Source organism: Equus przewalskii, chromosome 4 (genome assembly GCF_037783145.1).
Source record: "Equus przewalskii isolate Varuska chromosome 4, EquPr2, whole genome shotgun sequence".
NCBI classification, from domain to species: Eukaryota; Metazoa; Chordata; class Mammalia; order Perissodactyla; family Equidae; genus Equus; species Equus przewalskii.
In genome coordinates this window covers 31,885,457-31,904,802 of record NC_091834.1, presented here as the reverse complement: position 1 = coordinate 31,904,802, position 19,346 = coordinate 31,885,457, and the positions used below count along the sequence as shown (strand labels likewise).

The window sequence follows — 19,346 nt, the reverse complement described above, 5'->3', positions numbered from 1 at the left end:
CAGTAAATAAGTTAAGCACATCACTTAAAAGACAAAGCCTTTCTAGACTAGATTTTTAAAATTCCAGTTAAGTACTATTTTAAAAAGATATACTTAAAAACATAAGGACACAAAAGGCTGGAAGCACTCTCATAAATTCCTGCCATTACATTTTTTCACATATTAACACATCTGAAATCAAGGAACAGCTTACAATTGAGTACATCTTACTATTGCTGTCAAACCATTTTCTCTGAATTGAGATGCATTTACAATGGAAGCCATATCAGAACAGAGGAAATATGGTTTTTAAAAAAAGACAAAATTATAATAGAAAAATATTAACCTGAAGAAAACTGGTGGGACTCTATTAAGATCAGACACAATGGACATCAAGGAATAAAAAATTTACTAAATATTTATGGTTAGTACATATTGATAAAAAATCCATTACATCAGGAAAATTTAAGAATTCTAAACTTGTATGCGTTTAATAAGTTAGCTTCAAAAAACACAATGCAAAAATTAAAAGTACCATAGGGAAAACCTGACAAATCAAATATCATAGTGAAAGAATTTAATACATCATCTCAACAATTAAAAATGTGAAACAGGGAAAAATGAGAAAGGATATAGAATATTAGAACACTACCATTAACAAGCATAATGTAACGAATACAGAGCCCAATTATTGGAATACTGACCAATTCTAGGCCATTTCTCAACAAATTTCCACAAACTATTATTATGTAGGCCACATTCACTAATTAGAACAATAACAAAAGCTCTGAATAAGTTTGAAAATTAAAAATTGACCAAATCCTTTGGTCAAAAAAATTATAATGGAAATTATACTTAAAACAACTAAAATAAAAAATAACCAACTTATAGGATGCAGCTAAAATAGCACTTCAAGGGATATTTATAGACATATACATTTATAAGAAAAAAAGTAAATTTAAGTATTGAGAAAGAAAATATCATAAAAACTCTCAACAAACTGGGTATAGAGGGAACATACCTCAAGATAATAAAGGCTACATATGACAAGCCCACAGCTAACTTCATGCTCAACAGTGAAAAGCTGAAACTTTTTCCTCTGAGATCAGTAAGAAGACAAGGATGCCCCTTCTCATCATTCTTATTCAAAATAGTACTGGAAGTCTTAGCCAGAGCAATCAGGCAAGAAAAAGAAATAAAAGGCATTCAAGTCAGAAAGGAAAAAGTAAAACTGTCACTACTTACAGATGACATGAGATTATATACAGAAAACCCTAAAGACTCCACCAAAACACTGTTAGAAACAATAAATGAATTCAGTACAGTTGCAAAATACAAAATCAATATACAAAAATCAGTTTCATACCTATACACTAATAATGAACTATCAGGAATTACAAAAACAATCCCATTTACAATTGCACCAAAAAGAATAAAACACCTAGGAATAAATTTAACCAAGGAGGTGAAACACCTATACACTGAAAACTGTAAGACGCTGATGAAAGAAATTGAAGAAGCCACAAACAGACAGAGAGATATTCTGTGCTCATGGACTGAAAGAATTAACATTGTTAAAATGTCCATACTACCCAAAGAGATCTATAGATTCAATGTAATCCCTATCAAAATTGCAATGGCATTTTTCACTTAAATAGAACAAACAACCCTAAAATTTGTATGGAACCACATAAGACCCCAAATAGCCAAAGCAATCTTGAGAAAGAACAGAGCTAGAGGCATCACACTTCCTGATTTCAAAATACATTACAAATCTACAGTAATCAAAACAGTATGGTAGTGGCATAAACACAGGCATATAGATCAATGGAACAGAATAGATAGCCCAGAAATAAATCCATAAATATACAGTCAATTAATTTATGACAAAGGAGCCAAGAATATATAATGGAGAAAGCACAGTCTCTTCAATAAACAGTGTCGAGAAAACTGGTCAGCCAAACCCAAAAGAATGAAACTGGACCCCTATCTTATACCACACACAAAAACCAACTCAAAATGGATTAAAGACTTGAATGTAAAACCTGAAACTGTAAAACTGCTAGAAGAAAACATAGTGGGTAAACTCCTTGACATCAATCTTGGCAATGACTTTTGAGATTCAACACCAAAACAAAGGGAAGAAAAGAGAAAAACAAACACAAACAAATGGGACCACATCAAACTAAAAGCTTCTATACAGAAAAGGAAACCGTCAACAAATGAAAAGGCAACCTATGGAATGGGAGAAAATATTTGCAAACCATATATCTGATAAGGGGTTAATAACCAAAATCTATAAACAACTTATACAACTCAACAGCAGAAAAATATATAAATAAACAATCCGATTGAAAAATAGGCAGAGGAGCTGAATAGACATTTTTCCGAAGAAGACATACAAATGGCCAACAGATCCAAGAAAAAGTGCTTGACATCACTCAACATCACTAATCATCAGAGAAATGGAAACCAAAATCACAATGAGATATCATCTCATTATCTGTCAGAATTGCTATCATCAAAAAGAGAAGAGATAACAAGTGTTGGTGTGGATGCAGAGAAAAGGGAATCCCTGGGCACTAGTTGTAGGAATGTCAGTTGGTACTGCCATTATGGAAACAGTATGGAAGGTTCCCCCCAAAATTAAAAATAGAACTACTTTGTGATCTAGCAATCCCACTTCTGGGTATTTATCCAAAGAAAATGAAAACAGGGTATCAAAGTGGTATCTGCACTCCCATGTTTACTGCAGCATTATTCACAGTAATCGAGATATGGAAACAATCTAGGTGTCCATTAACGAATGCACGGATAAAGAAGATGTGGTATGTGTGTACACATATATATGGAATACTATTCAGCCATGAGAAAAAAGGACATCTGTGAGATACACCACACAGAGAAAGACAAATTCTGCAAATTATCACTTATATGTGGAATCTAAAAAAAAAGTCAAACTCATGGAAACAGAGAGTAGAAAAGTGGTTCCCAGGGGCTGGAAAGAGAGAGAGGTTGGTAAAAAGGGACAAACTTTCAGCTGTGAGATTAGTAAGGTCTGAGGATCTAAAGTAAAACATGGTGATTACAGATGATAACACTATATTGTACAACTGAAATTTTCTAAGAGAATAGAACTTAAATGTTCTCACCAAAAAAAAGAGATAAATATGTGAGGTGATGCATGTATTAATTAACTAGATGGGGGAATCCATTCACAATGCATATGAAATCATCACAATGTACACTTTAAATATCTTAGAATTTTGTCAATTCTACTCAATAAAGTGGAAATTTAAAAATTCCACTCAATAAAGTGGAAATTTAAAAAAAGACAAAGAAAATATCATCACATGGATTGTAATTACTCTTTAGGTGGCAAACATGATGTAATCTATGCAGAATTTGAAATATATTACCTCGTACACCTGAAAATTATATAATGTTATAAACCAATGTTACCGCAATAAAAAGTAAATAAATAAATAAAAATAAAGTAAAAAATAAAAAGAAAGAAAAGATCATCACAAACCGAAAGTAAGTAGAACAAAACGAAATAATATAGATAAGAACAGCAATTAATGAGCTAGCTGGCAATGGTATAACAGAGGATCGACAAAGAAAAAGAAATACTTACTTAAAAACACTAATAAAATTGACAATACTTTAGCAAGAATGATTAAAAAATAAAAGGAAAAATAAAAGTTATGGGGGCTAGCCTGGTGGCACAGCAGTTAAGTTCGCATGTTCTGCTTTGGTGGCCCGGGGTTCGCCGGTTTGGATCCTGGATGTGGACCTATGTATCGCTTGTCAAGCCATGCTGTGGCAGGCATCCTACCTATAAAGTAGAGGAAGATGGGCACAGACGTTAGCTCAGGGCCAGTCTTCCTCAGCAAAAAAGAGGAGGATTGATGGGCACAGATGTTAGCTCAGGGCTAATCTTCCTCAAAAAATAAGTAAATAAATAAATAAAAGTTGTGAATACAAAAGGCACAAGATAACATAACTACAGATGAAAAGAGATTTAAAAGATATTAAAAGAAATTCTCTAAACAACATGTTTTTGAAAATTTCAATAAAATATAATTTACCAGAACTCAATCAATAATAGAAAATTGGAATGATCATGTGACTATCAATAAAATCAAATCAGTAATTTAAAAATCTTCCAAGAGTAGACAGGAAGGATGGATAATAAGGAAGTTCTTTGTAAAGACAAGGAAGAAAATAAATACTTACTTACAATGATTCCAAGGAATTGTATAAACATTTCATATACATTATCTCATTAATCCTCATGATAACCCCATGAGGTACTGCTCTACTCTTTAATAGATTAATTCAATAAAGGAAGAAAATGAGAATAAGACATGATAAGTAGTTTGCTCAAGGTCACTCTAATAAGGGGAATTGGTATTACACTACAAATTTTTTAAATGATATCACATTGCCTCTCAACATTTCAATGACTAATACTATGCATGTCCAAAAAAGCTGAATGAGTGGTAGATAAATAACATAGCTAACAACATAAATTGACACCAGGTCCCTGAGGGTCTGTATGTTTTCCTAAGACTTAGTTATTTTATGCTATGGACAAGAAAAGTTGATACTCTTAAAAGTATATCTTATTCTAAAAGAGAAATTCTGCAAATATTTTTAGAGAAAAAATGATGCTTAAGAATTTCAGGAACATTCCAATATTTTAAAGAGCAAAATATTTTTAAAATTTTTATTGAGGCAATGAAAGACAATAGCAATATAAAACAAAAAATAATTTTCTTTTAACAAAAATATTTATAATGCTTTACTATTTATTAAATAGAGATTAAGAATTCTTATCAATTTCCTTATTCCTTTTCCTTCAATAATTATTTTTAATAAATATATACAAAGAAGAAAAAATGGACCATAAAATCTTCAGCCTGATAACCCTGTTGAAACTTAAAAACATCATCTCCTTCAGAAGAATAATTTTAATCCTATAAATAAGCATTAGAAAACCTAGAGGATATTCATTCATTTAATTCTCAAAACACATATTTATTACATATCTATTGTGTGCCAAGCATTGTTCTAGGCACTGAGGATATGTGTGTGAACCAACACAACAGTCCTTGACTTCTTGGGGTTTACATTCTAGTGGGAGGAGACAGACAAATAATATAGCCCATGTTAGACATCGATAGTCACTATAAAGAAAATAAAGAAGGTAAGGGGCATAGCATGAGTGGAGAAGTTATTTTATGCAGGAAGTTCAGTGAAGGCTTCATCAGTAAGGTGGTATTAAGCTGAGTTTTAGAGAAGATAAGGGAACTAGCCATGCAAATATCTGAGATTGCTTCCTGGCAGGGAGACTAGACAGGGCAAAGGCCCTAAGGCAAAGGTGTGGCCTAACGCCTGGTATGCTCAAGGAATAACAAGATGGCCAGTGTTACTGGAGCACGGTGAGTGAGAGGGCAGGCAGTAGGAGATAACACCTGAGAGGTACTGGAGGCCAAATCAATCAAGGAATTTGTCTTTTGAGGAAAGAAGTTACTGGAAAGTTCTGAGGAGAGGACTGGAATAATCTGATTTACATTTGAAAAGGATCACTCTAGCTGCTTTATGGAGAATAAACCAGAGGAGTCAGAGGTAGAGGCATGAAGAAAATTACAAATTTCCAGGTTTAAATTAAGGAGATAGTAGTGGTGGTGTCAAAGGATTTGCTGATGGACCCTATGTGAATTATGGCACCGAGAATTCAACGATGACTCCAAAGTTTTGAGCACAAGCAACTGGAACAATAGACCTACCATTCTTGGAATGGGAAAGACTAAAGGAAGAAAAGTTTTCAGGGGAGAAATTAGGAGTTCAATGTTGCACATGTTACACGTGAAGTGCTTATTATACATCCAAGTGGAGATGTCAAGTTGGCAGCTAGAGTTTAGGGTAGTGTTCCAGGTAGAAGTATACATTTGGGAAAGAGCAGAAACAAATAGTGTTTAAAGCCATAAAACCAAATGAAACTTAGAGTGAGTGTAGATAGAGAAGATGATTCAGGGCTGATCTCTGAAAGAGTACAACAGTTAGAGGTTGTGGAGATGAAGAGAAACCAGCAAAGGAAAGTAAGAAGGAGGCAAACCAGAAGAGTGCTGAAGAGAGTGCTCACAAGTCTTAAACACTGCTGAAAGGTCAAGTAAGATAAGGAAGCTAACCACTGGATTTGGTGATAAGGTATAACTGCTGCCTTTGACAAGAGCAGTTCAGGGGTGGGTATTAAAGGCAAATTTGAAAAGTTCAAGAGAGGATGGAGACAAAAAAAACTGGAGGCACAGTTTTTTTTTTTTTTTTTAAGATTTTATTTTTTTCCTTTTTCTCCTCAAAGCCCCCAGGTACATAGTTGCATATTCTTAGTTGCGGGTCCTTCTACTTGTGGCATGTGGGATGGCGCCTCAGCATGGTTTGATGAGCAGTGCCATGTCAGCGCCCAGAATATGAACTGGTGAAACCTTGGGCTGCCGCAGCAGAGCGCACAAACTTAACCACTCGGCCACGGGGCCGGCCCGAAGGAGACACAGCTTTGTAATAAAAGAGGGGTTACTGAGACATAGCTACAAGTGAATGTGGGGTTAGAAATGTGTTTTGTTTTTTAAGGTGGGGAAAATAACATGCCTGTGTGCCGTGACGTGCGGGAAGACCTAGAAAAGGGAAAATTAATGTAAGGGGACAAGTGCTGGAGAAAGACCTCAACAGAAGAGAGAGGATGGGATGTGGTCAAAGGACTGGCCTCTGGTGGCAAAATGATTAATTTACCCCTACTAAGAGGGGGAAAGGTGAGGATATGGAATCCTGCATCTACTAGGAAGGGCAATTCAACAGCATATTTGATGGCGTACAGTCTCTTTAAGTCAGCAATTTTGTTTGTAGAAATTTGCCTCTTTAGGAAATAGTCATGTTTAAGTACAAAGACTTAGCTCCAAGAATCTTGATGGTGGCATTATACTTAGAAGTGAAAAACTGAAGGCATCATAAAAGATCAACAATCATTAGCTACCGGACTTTTCAGGCCTAAAATCTATGCATGAAAAGTTGTTTAAAGATGTTTAAAGTTCCACCAAATGGTAACTCAGAAAAGCACAACTGTTTTCTCACTGGTGCACAACCTAAAACTTAAACTAATTTTAAATATGAAATACATTTTAGGATGTTTTCTATTTATGTATTTCATATACTTAGCTTCAGAAGGATACAACTCCACTTAAAAAGACTAATGGCTGGGGCCAGCCTCGTGACCCAGTGGTTAAGTTCATGCGCACTGCTGCAGCAGCCCCGGGTTTTGCTGGTTCAGATCCTGGGCGTGGACATGGCACCGCTCATCACGCCATGCTGAGGCGGTGTCCCACATAGCACAACTAGAAGGACCCACAACTAAAAATATACAACTATGTACCAGGGGGCTTGGAAGAGAAAAAGGAAAAATAAAATCTTTAAAAAAACCAAAAAGGCTAATGGTTAATAAACATTTTTAAAAGTTCAACTTCACCAGCAATCAAATATATACAAATTAAAACAAAAACAGGATATCATTTTTCATTTACAGAATTGGACACACTTTTAATACTTAGCTGGCGATGGTAGGAAGCAAGCACTCCCACATATACTGATTGAAACGAAACTGGTATGGCCTCTCTGGAGGTCAATTTGACAGCATAGTTCAAAAGCTTTAATAATATATATGCTGTTTATCCCAGAAATTCTACTTGCAGGATTTTAACTAAAGAAATAATCATGGTTCTATATAAAAAGCTGTAGTTATAAGGATATTAACTACAACTTTGTATACACAGTGAACAACGAATGTAACCTAAAAGTCCAACAATAGCTGGGAAAACCTATTATACTACAGATAATGAAATTCTATTCATTTTAGGAAATGATGCTGTAGAAGGATAATGAATGACATGCAAAAATGTTCATTATACAGTTTAAGGGAAATAAACAGTTACATGTACATTTTGATTCCGTTTTAACAAAAGAAAAAATGTATCTATGCAATAGAAAAGGCTGGAAAGCTATCCATCAAAATGTTAATACTTCTAGCAGCTGCTCCTTGAAGGTAAGATTATGAGTGACAAACTTTCTTCTATCTACTCTTCTATATTTTCTAATTTTTCAACCGTGAACATGAACTACTTTCCAAATAAATTAAAAGCAGTAATTTGGGCAGAGACAGACTCTTACAGTTTCTTAAAATTAGGACCTTAGAGTTTTAAAAAAATGTGTCTAATACAGGTATATTTCAGTGGAAGCAATTCAACTTTTAAAATATTCGTTCTTTATGACAATTAGGATAGTTTAAATCTTCCTAAAAAGAAAAACTCCATGGACAGTAATGTTAACTGGCTTATGACTAGGTTGAACTGTTATTTCCCTTCTCATTTTAGTACCCTTTATAATCCCTCAGCATATAAAGGAGAGGAAGCTTTACATACATGTTTGGATTAGTGCATCAAAGAAAGAAGGAACTGCATAAAAATTCAGAGAAAAAGTGGTTAAGCAGTTGGGGATACAGAGTATATACCATTAATTTATTCTGAGGTCACTAGTTGAGAGGGTTTCATTACTGTATCTTTTAAAAGTACTGTAATAATTACTACAGCCCCTTATGTAAGTAGGAGAAGAAAATTAGTATTCACGTTTATCTTTATCTTTATAATTTAAGTCATTTCTTAAATCACTAAAAATAGCCTTTACACCTATATGTTGATGACCAAACTCCTATCTCCACCTGTCACCTTGCTCTTTAATTCTAGACTTGTGGCCCATTCTGCATAAAACAGCTGTATGACTATGGACAAGTTATTTAATCTCTCTGTGTTTCAGTTTTTCTCATTTGTAAAATAAGGATAGCAGTTCCTACCTCACTGGCTTTTGAGTATTAAATGAGTTAACAGAAGTAAAGCATTTAGAACAATGCCTGATATATAATAAACATTCAATAAATATTATTAATACTATTTTTATTAGTATTATTTTGAACTATCTGTTATCTTCACAAAATATCCTATAATCCAATACATCCCAAATGGTATAATGTTATAGCTGTTCAAATATCTTCTTGCTGTATTTCTTTTCTAGATCTAATGTACTAGAATAATCCCTTTTCCCAAGGGATCCACTTACTCAATTAGAAATCTTGGTACCATAATGCTCTATTTCTCCTTCTCTCTCAGCAACCAAAATATCTTCAGACTCCTAGTTCTGAAGTAATAGTGACTTCTCTCACTAGATGATGATTATCTCAGGGGCAGGGACTGTATTTTTTTTCAGAAGTTCATGAAGTCCCTATACTCTTGACATCTATGTATCCCTGGCAGCTAAGAAACTTTCTTTCCTACATTAGGCACTCAATAAATACACCTTGAATATGTGTGTATATACATATATTACATATATACATATACATATTACTCACTCTCTTTTTTTCTTTCTCTTACAGCTTTGGCCTGATCATAACATTTTAAAAGGATACAAAGATCCTCATTCTATTCAGGAAATCAATAATGCGAGCAGAGCTTCAGAAAATCTACAGATTTCATCTGATTAACGTCCAATGCTGATAAAATTGTGGGCAATCCCTAACTCTCACAGAATACTGGTAGCAGGATAAGCTGGTACAACTCTTTTATAAAGACACACTTTAAGAGACATAAAATTTTTCATTGTATTTACCTGAAGAACTCTGTAAATTCACAATAGAAACAAAAAGAAAATTGATTTGCACAAAAATGTTATTATTTTCTTTATAATGGAGATTAAAATGGAAAACATTCTAAATGATGAATTATAGTTTGGGAATCTCAATGGACTATTATAGAGCAATTAAAGTTATTATAATGATTACAGCAATAAAAACACATGCTGTTTTTAAAAAACTATACTTAAGCTGGGATTACAATTATGTAAAAAGTGTGTACTTACATAAATACTAAAATGCAACTTGAGTTTGTATTTTTGAATGACTTCTGATACTGAAATAAACGTTTTATAAAAAGTGACTTCAATCAGATAAATACACTGTAGAAGAAGACATCCGATTATAAATTAAGATTTCGATAACATTTTCAAAATGTCAAATACCTTTGGGTAAACTTCAAATATGGTGTATAGTCTATTACAGCAGGAAAGTTGCCATCTAATCCTTCTCCTTTTAGGCAGAAGCTAAGAAAACAGACAATAAATATTCCATTTTAATAGATAAAATGTTAAATCAAACAAGTGTTAATAAACAATCTCTTGTTAGAGACATTTGATTCACCAAACTGCAGCTGAATTTTTTTGTTTGTAATTTAAATGTTACTTGTTACAAATAAATACCTCAATACAGATATCCTGGCTTCAATGCCAATGACAAAGCATTGTGCAAGTTAATACACTGTTACATAAATATTTGCTGCAAATGCAACACTCACTGAGAAATCTGTTCAAACACTGTTTATTTATTTCATACTATCTTGGTCTTTATTGGAGATCACTAGAGAACTTTCAAATGAAGACTTGTTCACATTCACACATAAATTCTCACGTGACACTGAACATCACCTAAAAAGATCTAATTAGAAAATGAGGGTTTTCTAGACTACCTAAAGAGGTGAAAGGGCTTGGATCTTAAACTTAAAAAAGAATGCAAAAAATCTTCTAATCTCTAAGTCAATCCTTTTTAAGAAGCCAAGGCAACAAGGAAAAGGTTAAGTGACTTGCCCAAAGTCATACTGTGAGTCTCATACAGCCTATAAAGAAACTCTAGATCTCCCGGTCCCCCAACCCACTAATCTTTCTCTTCTACAAGGGTATACTCAACTGGATAATCAAAAAAAAAAAAAAACGGTGTTTATGATTACTATTGATAAAAGAAAAAAAGTACATCTTCTAGGAAGATAACCATAGGAATATTTATAAAATGTAGGTTGATCTTTCAAAGAAAACCATTCATCTGTGAACTCCCACCTTCTGGTTTTTTTGGAAGTTTGTCTGCTGAAATACTTGTGTTAATATATCAATATCCAGGGTACGTATGTATTTTTCCAGACTTGAACAAGGACAGAATCAAAGTGGCAACACTTTATATGACCTTTTCTTTGTTCACAGAAACATTACTAATGTATCTTTAAGACTTGCTTTCAGTTGATTATACAGTACCAATGGGTTACAATAAACCAACAGTTCATATTCTTATCCCAGGTTTTGTTTTACAAAAAAAAAAAAAATGCTAAAGGATTTAGACAGAGCCAGCAGCATGCAATGGAAAAAGTTAACACCCTTAGAGGAATCACAAAGAACCTTCATATTGCATCTATCATGTTCATCCTAAACAATTAAGCTAATTAATCTAATACTACTTTATTAAATCTTTTGTTTTTTAAAGATTGGCACCTGAGCTAACAACTGTTGCCAAGCTTTTTTTTTTTTGCCCTCTGCTTTTTTCTCCCCAAATCCCCCCAGTACATAGTTGTATATTTTAGTTGTAGATTCTAGTTGTGGCATGTGGGACCCTGCCTCAGTGTGGCCTGATAAGCGGTGCCATGTCTGCGCCCAGGATGGGGACTGGCGAAACCCTAGGCTGCTGAAGCAGAGCAGGCTGAACTTAACCACTTGGCCACGGGGGTGGCCCCCCATTAAATCTTAAGTAGAGGAAAGTTTTACCTATAAAATAACAAATATTTTGAAAAGGAAGTGATTTACTAGAAAAAGGCAACCTCAGTGAAAATGAGCACAATACTTTTTAATTCAAGACCTAAAAGTAGATTTCATTTAAGTTTTATACTTATTTTGTTAATATTCTTGCATTTTAAGTAATATTTCAATAAAAATATAGTATTTCCTTCACTCTTATATTTGAATTATTGTTACAGACAAACTTTCCACTTTTAGTATAATGTAAAATCTTGGATCAATTTAGGAAATGCAAAAAGATGCTTCCCTAAATTTAAAAAGAACGTACATTGTGCATTTTTAGTACTTATAATCTTAGTCCAGAATCAATTCATCTTATTAATAATAAAAGCAAATATTAATTTTTTTATATTTTAGATACATAATACAAGAAACATAGGATACCCAAGATATCCTGTCAGGATGTTCTTTATCTCAGCACATGAGATAATGAAAATCTTTCTGGTTCTGAATCTACTTTTAGTGTATTTCTTTGCATTTTAACACCAGGGGTGGTTTTTTTCTTTTAAGATTTTATTTTTCCTTTTTCTCCCCAAACCCCCCCGTACATAGTTGTATATTTTTAGTTGTGGGTTCTTCTAGTTGTGGCATGGGGGACGCCGCCTCAGCATGGCGTGATGGGCAGTGCCATGTCTGCGCCCAGGATCCGAACGGGCGAAACCCTGGGCCGCCGAAGCGGAGCGTATGAACTTAACCACTCGGCCACTGCGCTGGCCCCTATTTCTTTGCATTTTAAAGCAGTAGCTGAAAAATACTAAGAGATACGATTCAAAACCTTCCTTCAGTGCTACCAGAGTACATGATTTTTCTGCTTGGGCAAATGCAGTCTAAGCTTTCCTTTTTACCCAACTAGAGAGCAAGCCTGTTAGTGAATTTCTTAAGTTTCAGACAGTCTCTTTTCTGAGAGCAAACCCATTTAGAAAACTGATGCCATTTGAAAGGGAACAATATGAATCAAATAGCAATATCCAACTGTGTGCTTTACTTAGAAAACTGAAAGAAAAAAATCCTAAGTAGAACTATTATGTGGTAGAATAATTTGAGAACTAAATACATTTAGTTAGATTAAGTACCTGAAATCAATAGCATTGAGTCCAAGCAGCATGCCAGCAAGCATATTTGCTTCCTCACCCAAGACAATTGCTCCATCCTCATAAAATCTCCTAAAAAATGAAATGAGTGAATAAATAAATAAAAACTGATTGAAGTTTCATTTAGAGAAATCACTTAGAGCCCAAACTAAAGTAGAAAGAACTAAATTTATTTATCAAAATAAAAATGTACTCAGATCACCCAAGTGTTGTAGATATTTAGAAAAAACAAAAACCAAAAACTGCCACCATAACAAAAAATCATTCTAAGCATTTCTACTTCCCTCAAAAAGAATCTCCAAAGTGACTCTTTCAACGGGCCTAGAGTGCCTAGCATTTTTCCCTAATAGTGAAGCAACAGAAATGCAATCTGAAAGATGGCAAATTCATGATCATTTATACTGGTCTATTTTCAAAACTATGTAGACTATTTTTCTATACATAGAACAAACACAAACATACATTCTGTTTTTCTGTAATTGCAAGGGTTATTAACTAAATTAAGCACCAGGAAGGTGTGTGATCATTAGTAATTTATGCTAACTTCTAACAATGCAATACTAATAGGTCAGACGGGCTACCAAGATGGCTGCATTTGAAAAAGAAAGTATTATCTCTGACAAAATGTGAATATGAATCTATCTTTGCTAATTCCTGTAAAGCCATCTGTTTTGGTGAATGTTAGTTTCTAAAATGCTAAAATTTTATTTAAAAATATTTAAAATAAATATTTTGAAAAAATATCATAATATGGGCCTAAGGTAATTTTCTACAAAAGAATGTAAGATCATTGAACTTAGTTGTTCTTTAAAACAATATTATGCAAAAACTAGTTCATGTTCAGTAATCAGGGATCATTAAATTGTTATATCTATTTAAATTACATATAGACAGTGAACACCACTCTACTAACTAAAAGGAAAACATTTTAGTAAATGAAATTTGTCTTGCTCTTCTCAGTATCTGTGAGTTTATAAAGGCTGCAAAAAGATTTTAATATACTCATAATCCCACCATTAATTCTGAAAAGTTCAGAGTCTACCAAATACTCTTACAAACATATCATTTGATACTTGCAAAAAAGTCCATGAAGTGAACGTGGAAAAAACTGTCATTAGCTATAAATTTATCGTCAGAAAAAGAGTCACGTTAAGAGCGGTTTGCCCAGGCTCACATGGATGAACTGCTCACGGAGGAAACTCAGCCCCTCTCACTGTAAGCTCCATATGCTGCCCATTAAACCGCACTGGTAAACAGGAAGATTTACAGAGGATTTAACCTACGTTACGGTTCACAGGGAAGTTTAAACGAATAATAAAAATACAAAGAGGAAAATAGGAGACAACTATCTACCCTCTTAGGTGTAAGGCTGCCAACAAATATGGTGAGAAGCCTAGCTTGGAATAGATGTTGTCTGTTTCCTTGGAAATATGAGAATTGCTTTCACTGATTTATATAAAATGAAAAAAACTAAAACTTCCAGACTAACAAAGATTAGTAAAATAAATGGAAGGATTTTCTACATATTCAATGAAAGTGTTCCACAAAAAGAGATATTTAGACAAATCTCTATATCTGAGATTTTGCCCCTGCCCCAATGGCTAAACTGGCTGTTGACAGAATATGTTACTGACTCCTGGAAGAATTATAATTCCAATGTTCTAGACTACTAAATTCTTTGAGACACGTGTCAGAAAAGAATTCTGGTTTTTGATGCTGGCAATTATCCATTATTCCTACTATTCCCCTATATAAGAAAGGGCCTACTTTTTTTATTCCCCATGTTGAGCTCAACATGTTTAAAGGTGCATTCTAAGAGTCAGATCAAAACTATTCTTGCTTGCTTCCTAATGTTAATATTGTTTTAGCAACTATTGAAGGGTATCAAAAATAAACACAAAACTAACTGGTTTTAGAAATCATTTAAAGTCTAAAGGTCTGTTATACATGTGTATACAGGATTGTTTTATTGATCTTTTTGGCTTTAGTTTTACTAATGATTTTTTAAGCTAATCAATACAAATGAAATGCTTGCTATATGTGAAATCAATAATTCCACTCAAATAAAATCACACCTGAAGCATAACACTGCATGGACCTGGTTTAATATAACAGTACTTACTGCAAGAGAGGGGAGGAGACGACAAACGTAAGAGGAAGGGCTACTTAAGAGAACTGTCCATCGTATGCTGAATGTTTTTATTATTAGTTCTGGTTGAGAAAAAAAGTATTTTTCATAAAATACATCTCTAAGTTTGAGGTAACATTTTTAAAGTAATTCAGTATTCAAAAGAATCCTGAAATGAAGGGATCTGAATTGAAAACGATCACATTCTCATCATTTAATCAAAGACAAGTCATTTCATGTATATTAAAGAAGCAGCAGCTGTCAGGAAAAATTTTTTATTCCCTTAATCAAACCAACATATCAGTAATTTTGACTGAAAACCTGATTCCTGTTATCAGCACTTTCAAAGGCTTTAAAAGATTGTAAGCTTTGAACCTCTTCATTTTATCTCATAGAAAAACTGGAGCATTAATAAAGTTTGCTTATATAACCAAGGTTATGTAACAAATGAGCCAAGAGTAAAGCCTAAGATGACTAATTCAATAATAGTAAGGTATACACTAAAAAAATTCCTTTTCTTTTGTTGAAAATATTTTTTGTTCTAAAGAAAATATTTTTATGAGAAGAATCTAACCAAAACAGTGTACTGAACTGCAAAAACATATTACAAATATTGAAAGTACCAAGGTGAAAAATATAAAACTTCCATTTAAAGATTTATATATTAGATTATATCTTTAAAGAAGTTTTATATTTTAGAAGCAAAGGAAAATTGTGAGCAACCATTTGATATTACTGTGATCTGGAAGAAAAGCCTCCTCTTTTTATTAGGTATACTCTTTCCAATTATTTGTAGGTTGACCAGAAAAATATTAGAAACTAGAAAAGCATTTAAAGTAATACCTTCATAAAAATAACTTTTTCTCTTAACAGATATAATTTAACTCTAATTGAAATATGTCTTTATAATGCTATCTTTAGTGTTCATTCTGTAAGACTATTTTAAGGCCTTTCTGGTACTTCAATAGCAAATATCTTTGGATGGCATCCACGGTGAACAACCAGTATGGATTATGCTGATACTCCACAGTATCATGCCTCAAAATTTCCTTTTTTGAGAGTCACAAGTTATTCTAGACACTGAAAGGGCACTATTAAAATATGACAAAGCTTATCTCGTAAACCAAAGATATTTCATTACCAATATTCTTGTTCTCTTCCCCAATTTAATCTCTATATATGAAACTTTAAAGAGAGGAGATAAGAAAATTCTCCCATGACATACAAGACAGATGACAGAGTTATAAATAAATGTTATATTCTAGTAAAAGTCAAATTGAATCAGAATGAAAAACTGACCAAAAAGTAAGTCTCCAAAGGTCTTACTATAAGTATGTGAGATTCATTAATTATATTATCAACAAATATATAATAAATTCCTACTGTGTGGCAAAAACTGTGCTAGGTACTAGAGTTAAAATGGTGATCAAGATAAACGTGGTCCCTCTCCACGGAGCTTGTAGTCTAGGGCAGAGGACAGGCAACAAACAAAAGAGAACGATAATCACAGATGATGATAAGTAGTATAAAGTAAATAGGTTGTTGAGGTAGAGAAACATTGAAAGAAAACACAACTTTGAAGAAAGTCATTAGGAAAGGCATTCTCAAGTGTTTAGCCTGAGGCCTTAGGCCCACAGAAGTCTGATCACACAGGTCTTTGTAGGCCATATAACATTAATAATAATTGTGGACATTTACTGCATGCCAGGCATAGTCATAAGGGCTTTATATGAATTATCTTCTTTCACTTTACCAGCACATATTGTGCCACAGAGGGTATTAAGCAACTTGCCCAAGACTCCAGAGCTGGAAAATGGTGAAATCAGAATTTGTCTCCAGGAAATGTGTTTGCAGAGAAACCATTTCAAAGTTTTAAGTGGGAATTAACATGATCCCTTTTACTTTTTTTTTTTTTTAAGTAAAGTGGACATACAACATTATATTAGAAGACTGGCTAGAAGCTGGATGGCTACTGGAAGGGGGGAAACTGGAAACTTAGTTGGGAGGCCAACTGGGGAGTGTAGCAAGAGATAAGTATGCATTACTGGAGCAGTCATGTAGATAAAGGTAAACGGATAGATTCAAGACAGATTTTGGAGACAGGATTGACAAGACTTGCTAATGGAATGATTACAGAGAATGAGGGAGAAAGAGGAATCAAATATGAATTTTAGATTCTGACTTGATCAGCCATGTAGGTAAGTAGTAAAACCATTTACTGAGAGGGAGAGAACAGGGTTAGAAGGGGAAAAAATCAAGATATCTGAACTAGCTAGCTAGAGATTTAAATGTGGTGTCATGATCATACAGGTGGTATTTAAAGCTATAGGGAGATGGATGAAATTCTAGTGAGAGAGAGAGAAAGAGAAATGAACAGAGACAGAAGAGGAGACAATGGAGGACTGAGCCCAGAGAATATTAACACTTAGAAGTTGTGAAGAGGAAAAGAAGCCTGAGAAAGAGCAATCATAGATGGAGAAGGAAAAGCCAGGTAACGTCATATAAGCTAAAGGCAAAGAGGTTTTTCAAGAAAGAGGAAGTATTCAACCACGTTAGCTGCACAATGGAGTAAAATGTGGACAGAGAAATGTCCATTGAATCTAGTAGCTTGTAGATTATTGGTATTCTTGTAAAAATTATCCTTGGTGGAGTGGTGAGGGGCAGAAGCCAGGCAGGAGTGGAGAGAAGACTGACTCTAAGGTAAGGAAATGATGACAGTTTGTATAAACATTTTCGAGAAGTTTGGTGATGAAGCAGACCAGAACATGAAAATGAGCAGTAGTAGAAGGAAATATGAGTTCAATGAAGAAGTTTTTCTTTTTAAGATAGGAGATACCAGTATATGTTTCTTCATGGGTGGGAATGATCCAGCAATGGAAAAGAGGTTGAGGATGAGGAGAGAGAAAGGTGGTAACTAAGGGAAGAGGTGAGCGGGAATAGGATCCAGAAGAAACTAGCCTCTAAATAGAGAGACATTCCATCACAACAAAAAAGAACAAAGACAATATGGTTAAGGTGTGTGGTGATAGGAATAAAAGCATTCATTTATGATAGGTTCATTTTCCTAATGAAAGGAGATCTTGTACTAATGAAAGTTAAAGGAAATATCTAGTTCTCTCTAAATAGCAATTTTATAAGAGCAGTTAGAATTCTTATCTCTCTCAAATCACATGTCTGTATGGAAGACCAGGAAGATCACGCTTATCTCTACTATAGAATAATGCCAAATACATCCTGACACTTTTTCTTACTTGTTTCCAGGAATATGTAAAATTACTGTTTGTACGCAAATTTAAAAAGAAATTCTGAAACAAAATTGATTATAAGAACTTTTAGATATTTAGTAAGCCAAAAATTATTTTATAGACAACACAAAAAGACAACAGTTGAATTATTAATCAGAATTTTCAAAACTGAACTATTCTAGAGATAAGCTTACATTTGAGATTTTATGTTTTCCCTGTGCAATAGTGGAACTCACTTCCCTTATTTCCTTAGTTACAAAAACCTGTATTATTTATCTTTCTTACTCAACATACAATTTCAATAAGCCTTAAAAATTTTTTTTAAACAGCTTTATTGGGATATAGTTCACATACCAAATAATTCATCCTTTAATGTACAATTTAGTGGGTTTTAGTATATTCACAGAGTTGCTAAACTATCATCACAATCAATTTTAACATATTTTCATTACCCCCAAAGGACATAATGTACCCCCAGGCATTCCCACCCTATTTCCCTCCAACATGTTCCTCCCCCCAAACCCTGCCCTGCTCACACAATGACACAAGGACTGATCTACTTTCTGTCTGTATAGATCTACTTATTCTGAACATGTCATATTAATGGAATCATACACTATCTGGTCTTTTGTGACGGGCTTCTTTGACAGTAAAATGTTTCCAAAGTTCATCCACGTTGTAGCATGTATCAGTACTTTATTCCTTTTTTTTAAACATGAAGTTTATTTAAATGACAAGACACTTGACCTAAAGGGAAAACTATCTAAGATTAATTTCTTTTAGAGTAATTTACCCCTACTTAAAGACAGACTGCCCAGCATGAAACAGATACATACAAAAAAGTTACAAAATTGTCCTTGGTTTTAGAATAATAAGTGAAAAACACTAAAGTTCTCTGATTGAACAAGGTATGCAACAATTTTTATGTAGTTCTTTTTCACTGCTGTGAAACAGTGAAAGCAAAATAACTTATTGGAATATAAAGAGCTGAATGAGCATGCCACCAGTGGAGAAAGGTGGTATTTTCACAGAATCAGTTATTTTCCCCATCCTTCTCTGTTTGCTGTCAATCAAAACATACCACTGACCATTTAGTTTAAAAAAAGAAAAGCAATATGCTTGTGCACATACACCAGTTACTTTATGTACAATAAAGAAACAGGGAAGGGGAAAATGAAAGAATTGAGA

General features: G+C 33.7%; 2 protein-coding genes across 37 annotated transcripts in view; one reads left to right on the top strand and one right to left on the bottom strand.

Moving 5' to 3' along the window:
* Nucleotides 1-10,655, top strand: part of SLC25A40 (solute carrier family 25 member 40) — a 129,905-nt gene extending 119,250 nt beyond the window's left edge. For 3 of the 8 annotated variants that reach the window (XR_011539475.1, XR_011539476.1, XR_011539487.1), the window contains one exon: nucleotides 9,461-10,019. The gene's annotated coding sequence lies outside the window, so the exon portion shown is untranslated. Of the gene's footprint in view, nucleotides 1-9,460 lie in introns of all 8 variants that reach the window. The other 5 variants (XR_011539481.1, XR_011539480.1, XR_011539478.1 and 2 more) reach the window with 3 other exon arrangements.
* Nucleotides 1-19,346, bottom strand: part of RUNDC3B (RUN domain containing 3B) — a 150,927-nt gene that overhangs the window by 63,034 nt on the left and 68,547 nt on the right. For all 29 annotated transcript variants that reach the window (XR_011539469.1, XR_011539471.1, XR_011539467.1 and 26 more), the window contains 2 exons: nucleotides 12,768-12,857; nucleotides 10,102-10,182 (listed from right to left, as the gene is read on the bottom strand). Coding sequence is in view for 23 of the 29 variants with exons in the window: in XM_070617370.1 (XP_070473471.1) it covers nucleotides 10,102-10,182; nucleotides 12,768-12,857 (171 nt within the window). In the remaining 6 variants the exon portion in view is untranslated. The remainder of the gene's footprint in view (nucleotides 1-10,101; nucleotides 10,183-12,767; nucleotides 12,858-19,346) is intronic.